Source organism: Salvia miltiorrhiza, chromosome 4, assembly GCF_028751815.1.
Source record: "Salvia miltiorrhiza cultivar Shanhuang (shh) chromosome 4, IMPLAD_Smil_shh, whole genome shotgun sequence".
NCBI lineage: Eukaryota > Viridiplantae > Streptophyta > Magnoliopsida > Lamiales > Lamiaceae > Salvia > Salvia miltiorrhiza.
The window spans coordinates 2,148,357-2,166,882 of NC_080390.1; the positions used below are offsets into that span (position 1 = coordinate 2,148,357).

At 33.5% G+C, this 18,526-nt stretch overlaps 2 protein-coding genes across 2 annotated transcripts; one reads left to right on the forward strand and one right to left on the reverse strand.

The window, feature by feature from the left end:
- The first annotated feature begins 167 nt into the window (after positions 1-167).
- On the forward strand, positions 168-1,084 carry LOC131021118 (uncharacterized). Its single transcript, XM_057950208.1, has 2 exons — positions 168-335; positions 467-1,084. The coding sequence occupies exons 1-2, from the start codon at positions 168-170 to the stop codon at positions 1,082-1,084; spliced, it is 786 nt and encodes a 261-aa protein (XP_057806191.1).
- Positions 1,085-4,245: 3,161 nt separating this feature from the next.
- On the reverse strand, positions 4,246-5,648 carry LOC131022167 (AT-hook motif nuclear-localized protein 23-like). The gene has a single exon (XM_057951592.1). The coding sequence runs from the start codon at positions 5,348-5,350 to the stop codon at positions 4,526-4,528; it is 825 nt and encodes a 274-aa protein (XP_057807575.1). The 5' UTR covers positions 5,351-5,648; the 3' UTR covers positions 4,246-4,525.
- Between the last annotated feature and the right edge of the window lie 12,878 nt (positions 5,649-18,526).

The window sequence follows — 18,526 nt, forward strand, 5'->3', positions numbered from 1 at the left end:
GATGATTTGATATAACTTAACTCGCTGTTCTCCAGATTTTTTTTTGGGGGGAGGGACACAGCCGGGGGTATAACTTGGTTTAAGTGGAACTCTTTGTGCTTCAACAAGAAATCAGGCGGCTTGGGGTTTCGGAATGTGGAATGGTTTAATCATGTATTGTTAATTAAATGGCTTTGGAGGTTTTTGGGGAAGGGGAAGCTCTGTGGGCGAGGGTGGTTAAATCTCTATATGGGGAGCTTGTGTGGGGGAAGAGGGGGAATGTTCGGTGGCGGGAAGAGGTGGGCAGAAAGGGTGGTGGCAGAAAATTGTGGATAGGGGAGGAGGGAGGGGCGATTGTTGGTTCATCAATAATCTGAGGCGAAGGCTTGGGGATGGTCTGGATACCTTTTTTTGGGAGGATGTGTGGGCTGCTAACAAACCCCTTAAGTTTGTGTTCCCGAGATTATATAATTTGAGTTTGAACAAGAAAAGGCTGGTCGGTGAGAGCGGGTTTTGGGAGGGAGAGTTGTGGGTGTGGGCGGTGGAGTGGATGCGGGAGTTAAGGGAGAGGGAGAAAGGGCAGGTGGAGGAACTTTTGCTGGTGGTTTCTGATTTTGCTCCCTGTACAGGTTTAACCGAGGGATGGAGATGGAAGGCGACACCAGATGGTTTTTTCACAACCAAGTCGGCATATGATCTTTTGGCGGCAACAAGAGAGGAGCAACAAGTACAGCCTTTGGAGATGGCTAAGGTTTGGAAGGCCCCAACACCGCATAAAGCCAAGGTGACTGCATGGAGATGCCTTAGAAACAGATTGGCAACCTGCGATAATTTGAGAAGAATAAATATTCAGATCGGCGTGGAGGAGAGATGGTGCAACGCCTGTGTTTCAAGCGAGGAGACGACAGAACACCTGTTCCTTCATTGCCCGAAAGCAGCGGCGGTTTGGGACCAGATTTATCAATGGCTTGACATCAAAACGGCAAATCCTAGAAGTATCCTACAACACTTCATTTCATTCATTGCTGCTGGAAAAAGGAAGAAAGACAGGAGATTGCTCAAAGCGTTGTGGATGGGAACAGTGTGGTTGTTCTGGGAAAGCTGAAATGAAAGCCGTTTTCAGGACAAGGTCTGAGATATTGATAGACTTATTTTACAGATTAAGGGTAGACTTTGGAGTTGGAATGAGGCTTACAAAGTTTTGGAGTTGAGAATACCTTTCACTTCATGGTGTTCCAAGGGTTTCAATCTCTCTGTGTTGTTTTGATTGGCATTCCTGGTACCATGCTTTTGTTGTTTCAATAAAAGTTTCTTTTTTACTTATAAAAAAAAAAAAGCTAGATGATTTGACATGGCCCAAAGAATGCGACCCCAAGTTTAACGTGCTTTCCCAACGATACCTTTATTCTGGAAAAATAAAAAATGTTTCATTCCTTCATGACCAAAAATTCTTTTTTTTTTTTTCTTTTTTTGGATCTAAAAAAAAAACTTTTGTTTTTCTTTTTCTTTCTCTTTCTCATCATGGTTACTTGGAGTCAAAAGTATCGGGAAATGTATTAAGGGTTATCGAAGGACCAAAAATCATTGACTATTTTCTTAATAGAATTAAAAGAGAAAACAATGAGAAATATTGTAGTCGGGGTGTTTCTACTAAACTCCAAATATAGGAAAAGGGAAGCAATGAGCTGACAAATAACTAAAAGAAAAGAAAAAATTACTTCATAATATTCTGAGTAAAACCGTAGGTATACTTTAGAATTATATAACTAACTAAATAAGCTACAACACCTGATCTGTACCTCACAACCACCGGTGTACAAGTTCTTTCTTTTCTTTTTAGTTATTTACTAGTTCAATGCTATAAATACTCCCAGTGGCGGAGCCATGAATTAATTTGAGAGGGGCTGAACTTACACGGGGGTTCGGGGGTGGTAGCTCCCGAGAATTTTTTTTTGGACATTCCGTATATTTAAGGCATTATTTTATTAAAAGACAAGCATAATAGTAATAATAAAGAACAATATTTTCATAGATTATATAATTTAAATATATAACACATTAGTTTCAATACATTACAATTTTTTTGGGACATTCTGTGTTTTTAAAGCATTTTTTATTAAAAGACGAGCATAATAGTAATTATAAAGAACAATATTTTCATATACTACATAATTTCAATATATTACAAATTAATTTCAATACATTAAAAACTTTTTTTTGTCATTTTGTACATTTTAGGCATTTTTTATTAATAGACAAGCATAATAACAATAATAACGAACAATATTTTCAATAAATTACAAGCTAGAATCAATAATAATAAAAGACAAGCATAATAGTCATAATAATGTATAACATTTTTATAGATTATATAGTTTTAAATAACACAATTATCCTTAAATTAATTATAAATGGAAGAATATAACAAGCTAATCAACTTTTGTAAAACAAATTTCTTTTATAATATAAACATATATCTATATATTTAAAAAAAAAAACTCAAAATTTGGGAGGGGCTTCAGTCCCCCCTAGCTACGCCCCTGAATACTCCAGTATGATTTCCCGTAAATAGACGAAGTATACTCAAATTTTAGTTTTTAATTAACATGATTTTTTTGGTCAGTTAATATATACATGTACTATACTTTCAATATTTTGAGATTTGATCCGAATTAATTAAGATTCCGACAACAATTAATACTACTTGAACACTGCAATTCTATTAGATGGCATGTCAACCAATATAACACAATATGTTCTTATAACATAAAAAACATAATGTTTTAATTATCGGCTGAAATGCCACGTAATAAAATTCTAACATTCACATAAGATAAACTGTTACCAAAATTTTATTTCAGGGCCAAATTCTAAAATATTGAAAGTTCATATCTTAATCGACCAAAAAACTAATACTACTAGTTAAAAACTTGTAAAATTTGAATATATATACTTACTATATTTACAGGCAGTTAATCCCATAACACTAACAAAAATCAGAGACAAACGCATATGATTCTGCATATTTCACCTGCACAAATCTATCTCTATCGTGCAATCTGCGATAAAAAAATCGTATGCAGAAACCTTACATGAAATTATTTAACTCGTGCTTAATCTGAATTTCCATACAGCTTTAAGGTCGAATAAATGCTAGCTATACCTATGTGTGTAGACGACTAATGTATTATTATGAAAAATATAAAAATAAAAATAACACGAATTTTTGCAGCAAATCTAAGCTGAACATGATTTACAGCAAAATTACTCTCCATATATACACACAGTTTAATTAAGATAGCACATGCAGTCTCTGGCATATAACATTAGAACTAGGGATTAATTTTACGGCCCAAAATAAATTTGAGAAACCATCAATTCTAATGTTTCTTTTTTGTTGTTGATGATATTTCTGAATAGATGTGGGGAAAAAGCCCCATTCTTCTTCCACTAAGCCTTCTTCTTTAATAGACCTTTTGGCCATTTAATTTCACATAAAATCCGACAAATATTTTAAAAAATTCCCGAGAATTTAAATTCAATGCATATATATATATTGGATCAAAAATGCCAGGAATGTGAAAAAGTTGGACTAAATTAAATGTGGCATCCCTAAAATTGATCACGATGAAAGTTGCATTTTTCTCCTTATAATTCAATCTGAAATCTTCTGATACCTGTATTAATTTCATGATATGAACAATAATGGCTGGTATTCTTCTCTTACCTTTCTTTTCCTTAATTAATTTCAAAGCTTTTGGAAAGTAAAGCTCATGTTAATTACATAACAAAACTCTCTACAAAGTTCCTTCATCTTATAATATATATATAAAGCAGACTACTTAAGACAACTCATTTCTAATATATAGTAGTAGTATATATATTAAGACTTGTGAAATAACTGAACAAGGCTGGAGTTAGAGAAAGGAATCTATGCTTATAATATATAAGTGGCACAAAGCCTATTATAAGAAGCAAGTTGTCCTTAGCGCTGGCCACGAGCATACTAATTTAAATGCATATATTCATTGGATTTGATTTTTCAAATTTTATACAATTTTTTTTCAGGAAATCACTAGATTAACAGGATTTATCTTCTGAATTATCAATTGTAAGCACACACTTTCGTGCAAGATTAATTATTTATGCATACCTTATCCTCAAATATTTAAGAATCAATTGAAGTAGCATAAGATTCTGTGAAGAAACAATTTTTATGTGCACAAGTTGCAATAAACAAAGACTCACGCACAAAAGTCTCAAAGCTGTCTAAACCTCAAAATTATTTCTAATAAACTCATCAAAAGTTCCACAAAAAAAAAGAAAAAAAAGAAACAAACGCTAATTAAGTTCTTTTTTTCCTTCCTTTTCTTTTTTTTTTTCTTCGAATCACTCGGCAAATCAAGAGGTACATTGGCAACACCACAAGAAACAATAATTATGACCTAAATTTACAAGATAAGAGAAGTTTATGATGATGATGATTAAATGTTCTAGTTGTGAAGATGAAGATGATGATGATGATATTCTGACCTTAATAAAAATTTTAAAACTGCGGGCGGCCGGCGCCGGAGTTTCCGGCCCATGCACCGCCGCCGTCCATCGGGAGTTGACCGTTAGGCATATTGAGCGGCAAATTCAAGAAGGGCAGCCCCATAGATGGATCGGAAAACTGACCCCCTCCGCCGCCTAGCGGCTGCGACGACGGGGGCTGCATCTGGAGCCCCTCCTCCTCGTCGAGCGGCAGCCGCTCATAGGCGACGTTGGTGAAGGAGGCGGCGATGATGATGACGGGGCCGGAAGCGATTAAAGCCCCGACAACATTCCCCCCGACGACCTGGCCCTGGCCGCCGGCGAGATAGATGGTCAAGCTGGTGGCCCCCGGGGGGGCCGGGGGGGGCAGGAAGGAGCCCGAGAGGGAGAGGATCTCGAAGCGGCCGTGGAGCGTGACGACGCTGCCGGCGGCGGCGGGCTGGCGGAGGCTGACGTTGGTGACGGTGCCGGTGCCGCTGAGGATGCAAATCCCGCGCTGGCGCTTGCGGGCGTAGGTGGCGACGGCGTCGAAGACGTCGCAGCCGCCGGCGATCTCGAGGATGTGGGCGCGGAGGGTGTTGGCGCTCTCGCGGGTGATGATCACCGGCGGCTTGGGCTTGTTCTTGGAGCCCGGGGGGCGGCCGCGGGGGCGGCGGCCCACCATGTCCCCCGAGGAGGCGAGGTCGAGGGCGGGGTTGGAGTTGTCGGTGTTCTCGCCGGAGAACTGGTTGCGGTTGGATTCATTGTCGTCGGAATCGGGGGGCCGCTGGAGGTGGAGGTCGGAGCGGTGGAGCTGAGACACGAAGTGGGATGCGGAGCCTAGGTCCAAACCAGCCATACATACAATACAATACAATTACCGCAGCAAGGAAACAACAGGAAAACCTGAAAAAAAATTATTATTTCGATCCGAGAAAAACACTATAAAAATCGACTCAATATTTATATGAGTTAATAAAGAAATTTAAAGCGCAAACAGTTTCAAACCCTAGAGCGAATAGAAAAACAAGGGGAATCGAGTGAGGAGAAAGGAAAGGTTGAGGAAGGAATAGCTAGAGAGAGAGAGAGAGAGAGAGAGGGGCAGCCATCTTAAGCTTAAAGTAAACCATATGAGAACTATATAATACTATATATTATGGACGTTTTCAAATATGAGAGTTATTTGAATATGTATGTTCTTTTCAAATTATTACATCGTGTATGTGCTCAAGAAAATAAATAAATAAATATATTATGTGAGAAGGGTTTGCATAAGAACTTAATTTCTTATTCTAATAACTCTGAAATTGCAATAACTTATACGTACAATACAGTCACTAGTGAATTTAGAGAGTTCATGCGGTGCAGTCAGTGGTGAATTTAGAGGGCGTTAGGGTCGGCTGAAGCACACCCGGCCAACCAATGTTTTTTACTTTATAGTATAATTTTTGGCACCCCTGGATCTCGGGAAAATTCGATTTTAGCTCCCTTCAAACTAATTTTGTGTGTTCGCCCTTGAATGCAACAATGCAATAAATAAACTTGAATTCGCATTGTATATAACGTGATATTCGGTATTTTTGTCGAGTACGGAATTTGATTTTTACGTGTCGTGCAATAAAATAACTTCACTGATATATATTGCAAATTCGTGATTTTTGCTAAGTACCTGAAGTAAATTTATGTGCATGCATTCTGCAATAAATTAGCTTCGCGTATCTTACCAAAAAGTTCGGTATGCCTTAAATTTGATATTTTATGGTACGATATGATCGGTATATCGTGTTTTCGGTATATTTTTTCAGCCCTAATAACTCCCTGTATAGTCTAATAACTCCCTATATAGACTTCTAAAAAAGGAAAAGAGAAAAGTATAGAAGATATATATGCATATATGAGTTGAGATTAGGATTTCTGTCCTTCTCCCCGACCACAATAATACTATTTAACGTTTTCTAGTTCAACTCAACTTATCACATGAAACGACGAAATCTTTAGTTATATCATCGATATCGTATATATGTAGCTAATAATATCTAATAAACTCACAAATTAAGTACTCCGCAATGATTGATTGAAGTATTTGCAATTTTTTAGATATGTTATAAACTTTTAGTCCGTGTTACATGGGGATAAGTATTTAAATCGTATTACTGTTTTATATATAGTTAAAAATTGGTACTCTATTTTCTTTTTTACTGTTTAATTTTTTATTATTATTTCGAGTTCGTTAGTTTGTTAGTTCTAATTAGGATGTTGCGTATATTTTATTAATTACTATATGATAGCAATTATAATTAAACAAATGATCAATACCAAGTTATAAGGGAAGATCCAAAATTAAAAAAGGAATAGTACTTCTAATTAATTGACCCTACATGCATATGCACCCACAAAAATCGAAGAAAGTGAAGAAAATCAAAATTGAGTGTCAATTAACTTGGCTCTTATCTTTTGTAGCATATAGTATATATAATATTATTGGTTTATTCGGTATTGTCCAATCAAATCGATTTATATCATTTATGACAATTTTTAATTATTTAATTAATTTATATATACCAACAAAGTCGCCGATATAACCGTGCATGCAAGTGATGCATAATAATAATAAAATAAAATTAAAAAAAAACGAATTAAAATTGATGAGATGCGCAATAGAAAATTCCAATTGCTTTCTTAAATCATCATTAATAACGGATGCTCATTATGTGCACACTTTATCAAAATTATAGAATTAATTGGATATGTAATTATAGTTAAAACTCCAAGTCCGATTCTAGTGATCTAGTAAAAGATTGTTTTCATTAAAATAAGCACTTGATTTAACACTTTAATTATATATGTGCGCTATTCTTCAAACGGTTTGAGTACCTTTATCCAACTAAAGGTGGGATTATATATAATAATATCATCACTAGGAACCCTATGATGTGATTAAGTTAATTAAAAAAGTGGCGTAGCCTAATTGTTCTTTGATCTTCCAGATTTTATAATTGAGATAATTTTATATATTTGGTGAGGTTAACAAACTGAAAATAATATTAATTGAACGACATACACCTGAGGCCCTATTATTCTATTTGATAATGGAATACACTTATCCTATCAATAGAAAAAAAAAAGAAAAAAGAAAAAAAATTACAACCGATAAGTGGGCTTTTCAATTAGTATTAACTGCTTCCTACGCCTTGATGTCTCGTAAAAATTATAATAAGATTAGTGCATGTTGTCGTGAAAAATTGTAAATGATAATAATTATCTTATGCTCAATCTTTATCTTTACATAGTACTTTAAGTTTATTTTATTTATACATGTAATGATGTTTAATTCTTCTCATACTTCATATAGCGTCATGCACAGTGGAGGAAATTCTTCAGTTAACGTGACAAATTAAATTAGATTATATTTGACTTTATCAATAATGAAATTTATAGAAGATAAACACAACGTTAAATTACTCCGCATGGAAGTTCATGATCATATGTTTAGATCAGTTAATTAAGTTGTGCACAGACTTGCACAATTTGTTGTGCATTGTGATCGTCTCAATTTTTGGATTAATTTCTTCTTTTTTAATTTGATTGGAGGATATTGAAAAAGATCTTAATGAATAAATACTATTTAGCTTTTCCTTAAAAAAAAGTAACTTAATTAGTTGATGAGTGAATAAGTTGGTGACTTACAATGCTACGTGTTTTAAATCCTCGACGTTTTAATTTATGAAGTTATCGGAGATGGCAAAAAAGTCCTAAAACTGTCAGCATAAATTAGGAAAGTAGGTAAATTTGATGAAGCTAGCATCTTTCTCTTTCTCTTTTCTGAGTGTATATATAGTTATATTACAAATGAAGAAAAGAACAAGTTGGAACTTGGAACCCCTACATCGAGCTCTGCAAATCACAAACGCATAAAAAGAGTAAGAACATAATACATGTAAGAATTACCATATGAAAGAAAGAACATAATACATTATTTTAATAACTATAGAATTCATGCTAATTGCTTAATATTTTACGGTGTTTTATTATATTAATTTGTTAAATTTGTGTTATTTTTATCCCCTTTCTCTTTCTTAGCTGATTCTCAATGTTGAGTTTGAATCAGTTCTCTAATTAAAGTAAGATTATGAACTATTAATAATTAAAATTAGTTTATTTTTGTAGAAGATGAAACATGGTAAGAGGTTAATATGCCCAAGACCTGAGGTCCTGGGTTCGAGTCCTCCGTCGTGCGGTCTTTAAAATTTCTTTATTTACTTATGTAATTGTAGAAGACGAAACAATTTAAAAAAAAAAACGCATAGAGATAATTCTCGGTGTGCTTTCAATGTATTTGTTGTTGAATAAAAAGAGAACAATTATTTATTATAGTAACTGACTAAGTTCTAATTCTGAGTCTATTTGGACACAAAAATGATTGTGCGACCTGCCCAAAAAATATCTCTATGAGAGTTTGAGGGAAATATCCCATGAGTCAATAGTTTTAAGAAGATGTACGATTTTTTATCTGTTGTTTGTTGAAGATTTAATCTGCTAAGATCACGGATAGATTCGTCCATGCTTATCTTCAAGGAGTGATAATATTATGGATTCATACTTGTCTTTAAGAAGTTGTTACCATTCACGCTAGGAAAATTTTAACTCGGGCTGCAATAGAAGATTGAGGGGTTTAGGCTATTTAAGAAGATCCACTTTTGTTTAGAAAGGTGGGGAAATTCATGTTAAATTGACCTCACATGATGTAATCAAGAATTTTTTTGATCATGCTAGGTGCGCCTCCAAACTTGATGCTAGTGGTGTTGTTCCCCGTACTAGTTCTTTTCTTTGTTCTAGCAGATGAGTATTTGTGAGGTAAACACTATTGAGCGCATACCTTTGTAAAATAGTTGTGGGTTTTTATTTATTTGATTCATTCACTGAGTTCACGCATAGGGAATGAGTCGCAGTCTTACCTCCAATCGATCACCACGGATGAAGTTTGTAAAATAGATTCTTATTGTGTAAGTTCATTTGTATCTTAACTTTAATTAATGGATCATTTTTTCGTGGATGAAACCTCCAGACGTAGGTATTTTTATCACCGAATTGGGTAATCATTCTATGCACAATGATCTTGCTTTAGTACTTTTCGTGAAACTGGTATCATTATGCATCCTATTATTATCTGTTGCGATACGTCTCACCGCATGTTCAACAGATTAGTCGATCTTTCAAGTTGTTTATGGTAACACATACCACCATATATAATGGTACAACCATGGGCGGATCTTAGTTGGGGCTACACTGGGCTCCAGCCCAGTGCAACCCCAAAATTTTATTTTATATGTATTAATATATTTAGTTTAATATCTATGTAGCTCAGCTCATAGCCCAGTCTAATTTTCAGAGAAAGATAAAAAAAATTCAAAATAATGATAAAAATTAATTTATTCTTGTAGAAGATAGATTTTTTTTTTAATGTAGAGAGAGAGTTTTTTATATGCTTTCAATATATTTGTTATTAAATCAATAAAAACAAAACAAATATTGATTATAATTAGTGATCAAACTATAATTCTAAGTCCATTAAGATTATACTTGAACATAAAGATGAACTGTACGGACTGTTCGAAAAATTTGGCTCGGGGATTACCGCCCCCAACCCCCGGGCATACCTTCAAGTTCAGCCTCCCCTATCGATAAATCCTGGATCCGCCCCTGGGTACAACTATGCATTTATACAAAATAATTAAAGAATATAGACGCAATGATTCGCAACGATGCATATAGATATAGTCATAGCAAGTCCCACAAGAAATACCATGAGAGAAGGAATTAAGTTGGTCAAGAATTGAAGCAGCTAGCAAGCAGTGCAGTCACGTCTTGATTCAATCCATCTCAAAACAAGCAGAGTTGATGAGGTCACGTGAGATGAGTGTAAATTAAGTCAAACGCAGAGGGAGAGAGGAACGCCAAGAAAGCTTTCATATCATATCATATACGTAGCTGTTGGGCACGAGGCAGCAGTCCCTTTCATTTGGAATCGGTCAAACCTCCGTTTGACCGCCACGCCTGGGCCCCCCCTTCCACGTGCCCTCTCCACCTCTTTCACAACCTTAATTAAATCATCTCTATATATTGCTCTTTTTAAATATAAATTTTCATTTTGTTTATTGATTATCATCCTAACTCAACAAACAAATAATGAAACATCCAAGATAGGTTTTTATAGTAGTTTCAGTTGTTCAGATTAACGAGATATTATATGTTTGGCATGGAGCGCACGGCTGAATGAATTAGTATATATTATTATAAATATGCAAGTGTTAGCTAGCTCTTGATCATATATCTTTAAAATAAAACTTCTTTGTCATTTCTATTTAAATCAACTTTACGAGCAAATAGCATCATAAAAGCCAATAATTATTCATTTAGAGTAGTGGGACATTAATGTTTGTGGAGCTAGCTATAAGTACCTGTTCTGAAAGTTGCTCGTTGTACATAATGATTAATTAGTGGACCAAAGCTACTTTAATATTACAAAACTAATTAGTGATGTAATTTCAATAAAGATAAATCAAAGATTAAAAAATTGTGTGGTCTTAAAATTATACTATCATTTATGAGATACTCTATATAGGGCTACGGTATAAACACTTCTTAATGTATAAAATACGAACTACCTAAAATGTATGAATAGCGAAAAATAAAATTTTTGCTACTTATGGGACCGTGAATTCATCCAATAAAGTGATGAATCAACCATACATCTTGATGATCTAAAGACTGGAAATATTAATTCTTATTTTATATTCTAAAGCGTGTTTTTATTTTAGTTCACCCCTATATTTTTTTTGTTACAATGGATAATGATAGTTCAGCTTCGATATGCATTAGATGATTAGAACTTCAAAAAATTAAAAACACTAATTCGCTAAATAAACGTGCTGAAATTTACTGCCAACCAAGACAGATTAATTGGATTGCCTTTCTTGAATGTACGAAGTCTAGTAAATTTTATACTCAGTACTAGGTAAAGTGCTCGATGAATGTGTGAAACAAACTATTTACAAATACAACATGCATTTACCAAGTTAATTTAATGAGTAACAAGTAAAAATTAAATTTATTAGACAACAAAAGCACGCATATATATTAATCATTAGGGTGTGTTTACTTTGACAGGTATAAAGAATGGATAAACTTCATTTATCACTTTATACCTAGTTAGCTTTGACATAATAAAATATTCGGATATAGTATAAAATTTCGGGCAACATCTTTTTTCTTGAACAAAATATAAGAGTGATATAATTTTATATCACCTTTATAAATATATTATCATTTGAAATAAATAAAATATAAAAAATATAATCTTTATTTTAAATAATAAATTTATATCATTATAAATAGAGGAATAAAAAATAAACACCTAGGTATAATACAATCTCCTATGGCTGGTGTTAAATATGTAGTCGATGCTAAACGAGTCTATTTTTTTGCCAAATGGAGGTACGCCGTTACGGATCAAACTCTATTAATAAGACAAAAGTAAATAGTAAATAAAATAGTGATTGAACGCACAAGCAAACAACCTTGATTTATCAACCCCAAAAAGACAACCAACTTAAAATTTAACCAAAAATTTAACCTCTTAATGTAGTTATTTTTGGGCTTTTGGGCTATATATGTATGTTTTTAATTCGTTTGATTTTTATTTTTTATTAATTTCATTAGACGTTGTTACTTTTGAGCAGCATCGTATATGAAATAATGATTAATATTTTTATTTATAGATTGGAGTCTGCCTAATTCTTCATCCTTTGGGTGTTTACTTATTTTTACTTTTAAATAAAAGCCTTGAAGACGAGAAATAACACCTAAAATTTTAGAAATAATTCTATAACGCAAGAATGACAATGATTTCATCCGTCCATAAAAAATAAAGTCTTTTTTATTTTAATTTGTCCGCAATAAATTAAATGTTTTTATTTTGACACAAAATTTTATATTTTCAATTTTATTTATATTGATCAATATTTACAAAAGGGTTAATATACAAAAACACCCCTAACGTTACTACCCCAACTACACTTAGCCCCTAAAACCTAACGTTGATAGCAACTAACACCCCAAAGTTCACTAAGTACTACAATTAAACCCATAAACAAACAATTTCTTTCACAAAATTAAGAAATTCATTTTTTTAAATCTATATAATACTCCATCGGTCCATGAAAAAACTTCCTAGGAGGGAGTGACACGAGTTTTAAAAGAACTATTGTTGAGTGTATTGAGAGTGGAGAAAAAGTTGTTGAGTGTATTGAGAGTGGTGAAAATGTGTTATAATTAATATTGAGAGTTGTGAAAAACTAAAAATTAAGTAATTATAAGTTGTGGGGTATAATCCAAAAATAGATAGGAAGTTTTTTTGTGGACGTCCCAAAAAAGAAATATGTGAAGTTCTTTTGTGGAAGGAGGGATTATATAAAAGATGAGTTTTCTCCCTCCATTTTTTCCCATCATTTTTTCTCTCTCTTCTCCCATCAATTTTTTCATTATTTTTCATCTCTTTTTTCTTTTACAATTTTAATACTTTTCTAAATAATATCAAATTTAATTTATGAAGAAATATTTAATAAGCATCTTATGTTTAAGTTTGTAACAAAATATTTAATATGGTATAAAAATTATTGAAAATAAGTTATTAAAATTTTAAAATATTCTATTTTCTTTCTCTTTGTTAAAATTTTACAATTCTTTTATTTACGTCTGTGTATGAAAATATTTATTTATATGAAAAAATTGATGGGGGAAGAGAGAGAAAAAATGGTGGAAAAAAATGGAGGGAGAAAACTCCCCTTGTCATGTTTATGGGTTTAATTGTAATACTTAATGAATTTTAGGGTGTTAGTTGCTATCAACATTAGGTTAGGAGCAGTGTAGTTGGGATGGTAACGTTAGGAGTGTTTTTGCATATTAATCCTTTACAAAAATACTCATTTAATTAATCATTTAAAAATTACATAACAAATATACTCTATTGACTACTTTCTCCATATTATATATATATATATATATATATATATATATATTAACTATTTATTAAAATTAATGCCCCCAACACACCACACTGTTAAGTAAAACTAATTAAGGGAAACACTTACCTTTTTCTTGTTAATTAAATATATAATAATTTGTTGAAATTCTAATTCATAATGCGTAACTTTGATATAATTAATTCAACGATAAATTTACAGCATTATACAATTCATCATTTATATTTTCTCCTAATACTGAAAAGTTTTGAGTTGGATTTTATTAGATCAATGTACCAACTGATAATTTGATCCACATGCAAGATATATATTACTATCATTTAGACGGTTACATTTGAAAAAATTTCTATAGCCCACATAACTAACAAATGGAATTCTCTGTCCCAAAATATAGTGTGTACCACGTGTACCATTTTTTATTTCTCTATATTTTTAAATTATTTTTTATTCAATTTTAATTTATTATGCTTTTATATAATATAAAGATAATTAACAGAGGTTCACTCATCCATTTAGGGTTTATAATTATTTTTTTATATTTATTTGAATTAATAATAGATTATTTGGGTTCATTAATTCAAAGTTAGGGTATATAATTTTTTAAATTTTAATTTTTCAATGATAAATACTAATTTGAGTTTATAATATAATAATAATTTTTATTTTTATAAAAAATAATTTATAAAACAAAGAAATGAAGAGTGATACACGTGGTACACACAATATTCTGGGACAGAGGATCCCACCTGCATAACCATGTTCAAGTGGTTATTAAAGACCGATACAACCACATGATGAGTCATTTTTTCACTCATAATATAATTAATTATACTAATACTATTTTTAAGGTGAATTATTTTAAGACCAAGGGAGTATTATACTCCTCCATCTATGAAAAGGAGTCATATTTACCTTCTTTTTTTAATTTACAAAAAAGAATCTAATTTTACTTTTTGAACTATCACATCATATATTTTCTTTTATATTTAATTACAAATTGTAATGTCATTTTATTTTTTAATTAATAATGTATTTTTATTTTATTTTCTATACTAACATTATCCCTATAACGAGACTCTTTTTTTTCGGTGATGATAAGTGAAATATGCACCAGCGTTGTGCAATATCAGAGCTGAAATATTTATTATTATTATTATTATTTGGTGCAGCGCTGACTTGACATGATTGACTTTATCAATCGGGAAATTATCTTAACAGCTTAACCCTGCTCTTGCCTTGGTAGCTTAGCTCTGCCTTGGCCTCAACATTCCAGCTATGTCAAGCGTCAGCTCTAACAACTCGGTTCCAAAACGTAGATCAGTGTAATAAGGCTTGGATCCAATTGCACAAGTTAATGGGCTCAAGTGCTAGGTTTACTTTGATGTTTATAAATAGAGCGTTCATTATTAAATTAAGGAATACTTTCTAATCACTTCTCACCATGTAAAATGTAATCTCCTACAAGATATAGAAACAATCCCAAAAACTCTTTCGTAAGCATAGATTTTATGATCGAACCACCTTGTAAACACAAATTTTATTGTATTCAATTTAATGAAATACAAAAATGTGTACAAATCCAAAATATATGGGTTGAGACGAATTTGTTGCGGGTTGCGAATATCCACTTGATCCTCTGATTATCCTCTTCAAATGTTACTTGAAATCTTTGGAGGGAAGTACGCCTTCTTGATCTCCTTGGATTTGATTTGATGACTTGAACTTGAATTTGAATTTGATGTATTTCTTGAAATCTTTGGAGGGAAGTACGCCTTCTTGATCTCCTTGGATTTGATTTGATGACTTGAACTTGAATTTGAATTTGATGTATTTCTTGAAATCTTTGGAGAGAAGTACGCCTTCTTGATCTCCTTGGATTTGATTTGATGACTTGAACTTGAATTTGTATTTGATGACGTCAATCCAGAGGGCTTCCACCTTATTTCTGAATTAAACGTTGACTTTGATGAATTTGATGAAGAACGTGTTGACTTCCTTGTAGAACGCCTTGAACCTTGAGCTTTGGGCTTTATAACGTTGATGCAGAGGGCCTATGCCTTATTTCTGGATCGAGCGTTGGATTTGACTTGAGCTTTTAGGTTGCTTCCACGAAGAATGCCTTGATTGTTGGAGATGACTTCATTGTAATGAATTACTCCTTCAATGCTTGAGCTCTCAAATGATTTGTGTGTGTTTAGAACTGATATGAGGACCCCTATTTATAGTTGTAGGAAGAGTCAAGCTTTGGGCCAGAGCCCACATGATTATGGGCTTAGGGCTGACGTGGCACGATCCTATTGGCTCTTGAAGATTGATATACATCAATATTAGATTTGACTTGCTGCCAAAGAAATTGATCTCTATCTTTGAAATATGGTAAGATCTTTATTAATAATATATCATATTTAATCTTGGATTTCATAAGATTCCAAAATAAATAAAGATATAAAATTAATAAAACACACCTAAATTTAAGTATTTTTATCGTTTCTATTTATTGTGTAAATACGAGTGAGAGGTAAAAGCTTTTCTAGTACTTGGAATTTTTAGACATTTTATACTCGTGTCAAGGAGTCTTTCCCTTGAATTTGAATTTGTAGACATTTTATACTCGTGTCAAGGAGTCTTTCGCTTGAATTTGAATTTGTAGATATTTTATACTCGTGTCAAGGAGTCTTCAACTTGAATGATTATTTTAGATAGTTTTTGCTCATGTCTAGGAGCTTCTTGATAGTTTAGGCTCTTACCAAGGAGCATAATTGATAGTTTAGTCTCTTACCAAGGAGCATTTGACTTTATGAATTTCAACTTGAAGATTGGTTTGTGGTCACATTTGAAGTTTCTTCATCATCTTCACTTGAGATTTCTTCAAGAGATTTGCCCCCATGACTTGCTTCTTCGTCTTCTTGAAAGTCGTCTGACATTTGCATGTGTAGATCATCAACTTTATTTGCGATCATGCTTAACTCCATGTCATGAGCTCTAGTAGTCAACTCTTCAAACGTATTTGGTCGAATTCCTTTTAAGATGTATTGAAGGCTCCAATGCATGCCTTGAATGCACATCTCGATTGCTGAAGCTTCAGATAGTCGATCTTTACAATTTAAGCTCAAGTCCCTCCATCAGTTGATGTAGTCGATGACTGACTCTTCTTTCCATTGTTTTGAGTTTGTAAGCTCAACTATGCTCACTGTTCTTCGAGTGTTATAGAAGCGATTGAGGAACTCTTTTTGAATTTGCCCCCAACTATCGATGGAATTTGGCTCCAAGTTGACATACCAATCAAATGCATTGTCTTTCAAGGAACGAACAAATTGCTTCACCAAGTAATCTCCATATGTTCCTGCATCATTGCATGTCTCCATAAAGTGAGCCACATGTTGCTTTGGATTGCCTTTGCCATCAAATTGTTGAAACTTTGGAGGCTGGTAGCCTATTGGCATCTTCAATGAGTCAATCCTTGTAGTATATGGCTTGCTATAAATCCATGCTGATTTCGAGGTCCCTTCGAACTTATCTTTGACCGTTCTCATGATGAAGTCTTTGAGTTGATTGATGTGAATGAAGCCATCGGCAGAGACTTTGATGTTCTTAGGAGGCGTCTTTTCTTCATGGTCCTTCTCGAATGACTCTGAATCATCACTTTTTTCATCTTTTTCGTCATTCACTCGACTCCCTTCTCCTTTCTCTAAGATGAGCTTTGAGATCTTGGCGTCTTGCTCCAATATACGCTTGTTCATGCTTTCAAGAAGTTTAGCTATGCTAGCAACTTGTTCCTCCAGAGTAGAAGTATTTGTCACCATAACAGGAGCTTCAAGATAGTAGCTCGCGGTTGAATGCTCTTCCATTGCTGAAGCAGACTTGAAAATCTCCTCCAATTGCATAGCTTTGCCTCGAGTGACAACACCAATGTTCTCCAAAGTGATGTTTAGGGCAGCACTTGAAGCTTTGTTCTCCATTTGAATTTGCTTGAGTTGTTGTTGGTGAAGAGGAGAGATGAGAGTTAGAGATGTCCCACCGGGCGTGCCAAAATTTGTAAACACAAATTTTATTGTATTCAATTTAATGAAATACAAAAATGTGTACAAATCCAAAATATATGGGTTGAGACGAATTTGTTGCGGGTTGCGAATCTTCACTTGATCCTCTGATTATCCTCTTCAAATGTTACTTGAAATCTTTGGAGGGAAGTACGCCTTCTTGATCTCCTTGGATTTGATTTGATGACTTGAACTTGAATTTGAATTTGATGTATTTCTTGAAATCTTTGGAGGGAAGTACGCCTTCTTGATCTCCTTGGATTTGATTTGATGACTTGAACTTGAATTTGAATTTGATGTATTTCTTGAAATCTTTGGAGAGAAGTACGCCTTCTTGATCTCCTTGGATTTGATTTGATGACTTGAACTTGAATTTGTATTTGATGACGTCAATCCAGAGGGCTTCCACCTTATTTCTGAATTAAACGTTGACTTTGATGAAGAACGTGTTGACTTCCTTGTAGAACGCCTTGAACCTTGAGCTTTGGGCTTTATAACGTTGATGCAGAGGGCCTATGCCTTATTTCTGGATCGAGCGTTGGATTTGACTTGAGCTTTTGGGTTGCTTCCACGAAGAATGCCTTGATTGTTGGAGATGACTTCATTGTAGTGAATTACTCCTTCAATGCTTGAGCTCTCAAATGATTTGTGTGTGTTTACAACTGATATGAGGACCCATATTTATAGTTGTAGGAATAGTCAAGCTTTGGGCCAGAGCCCACATGATTATGGGCTTAGGGCTGACGTGGCACGATCCTATTGGTTCTTGAAGATTGATATACATCAATATTAGATTTGACTTGCTGCCAAAGAAATTGATATCTATCTTTGAAATATGGTAAGATCTTTATTAATAATATATCATATTTAATCTTGGATTTCATAAGATTCTGACTCATCCAAAAACACCTAACGGATGGACTCAAATTTATACGAGGTCGTCCTAGGGTGGTA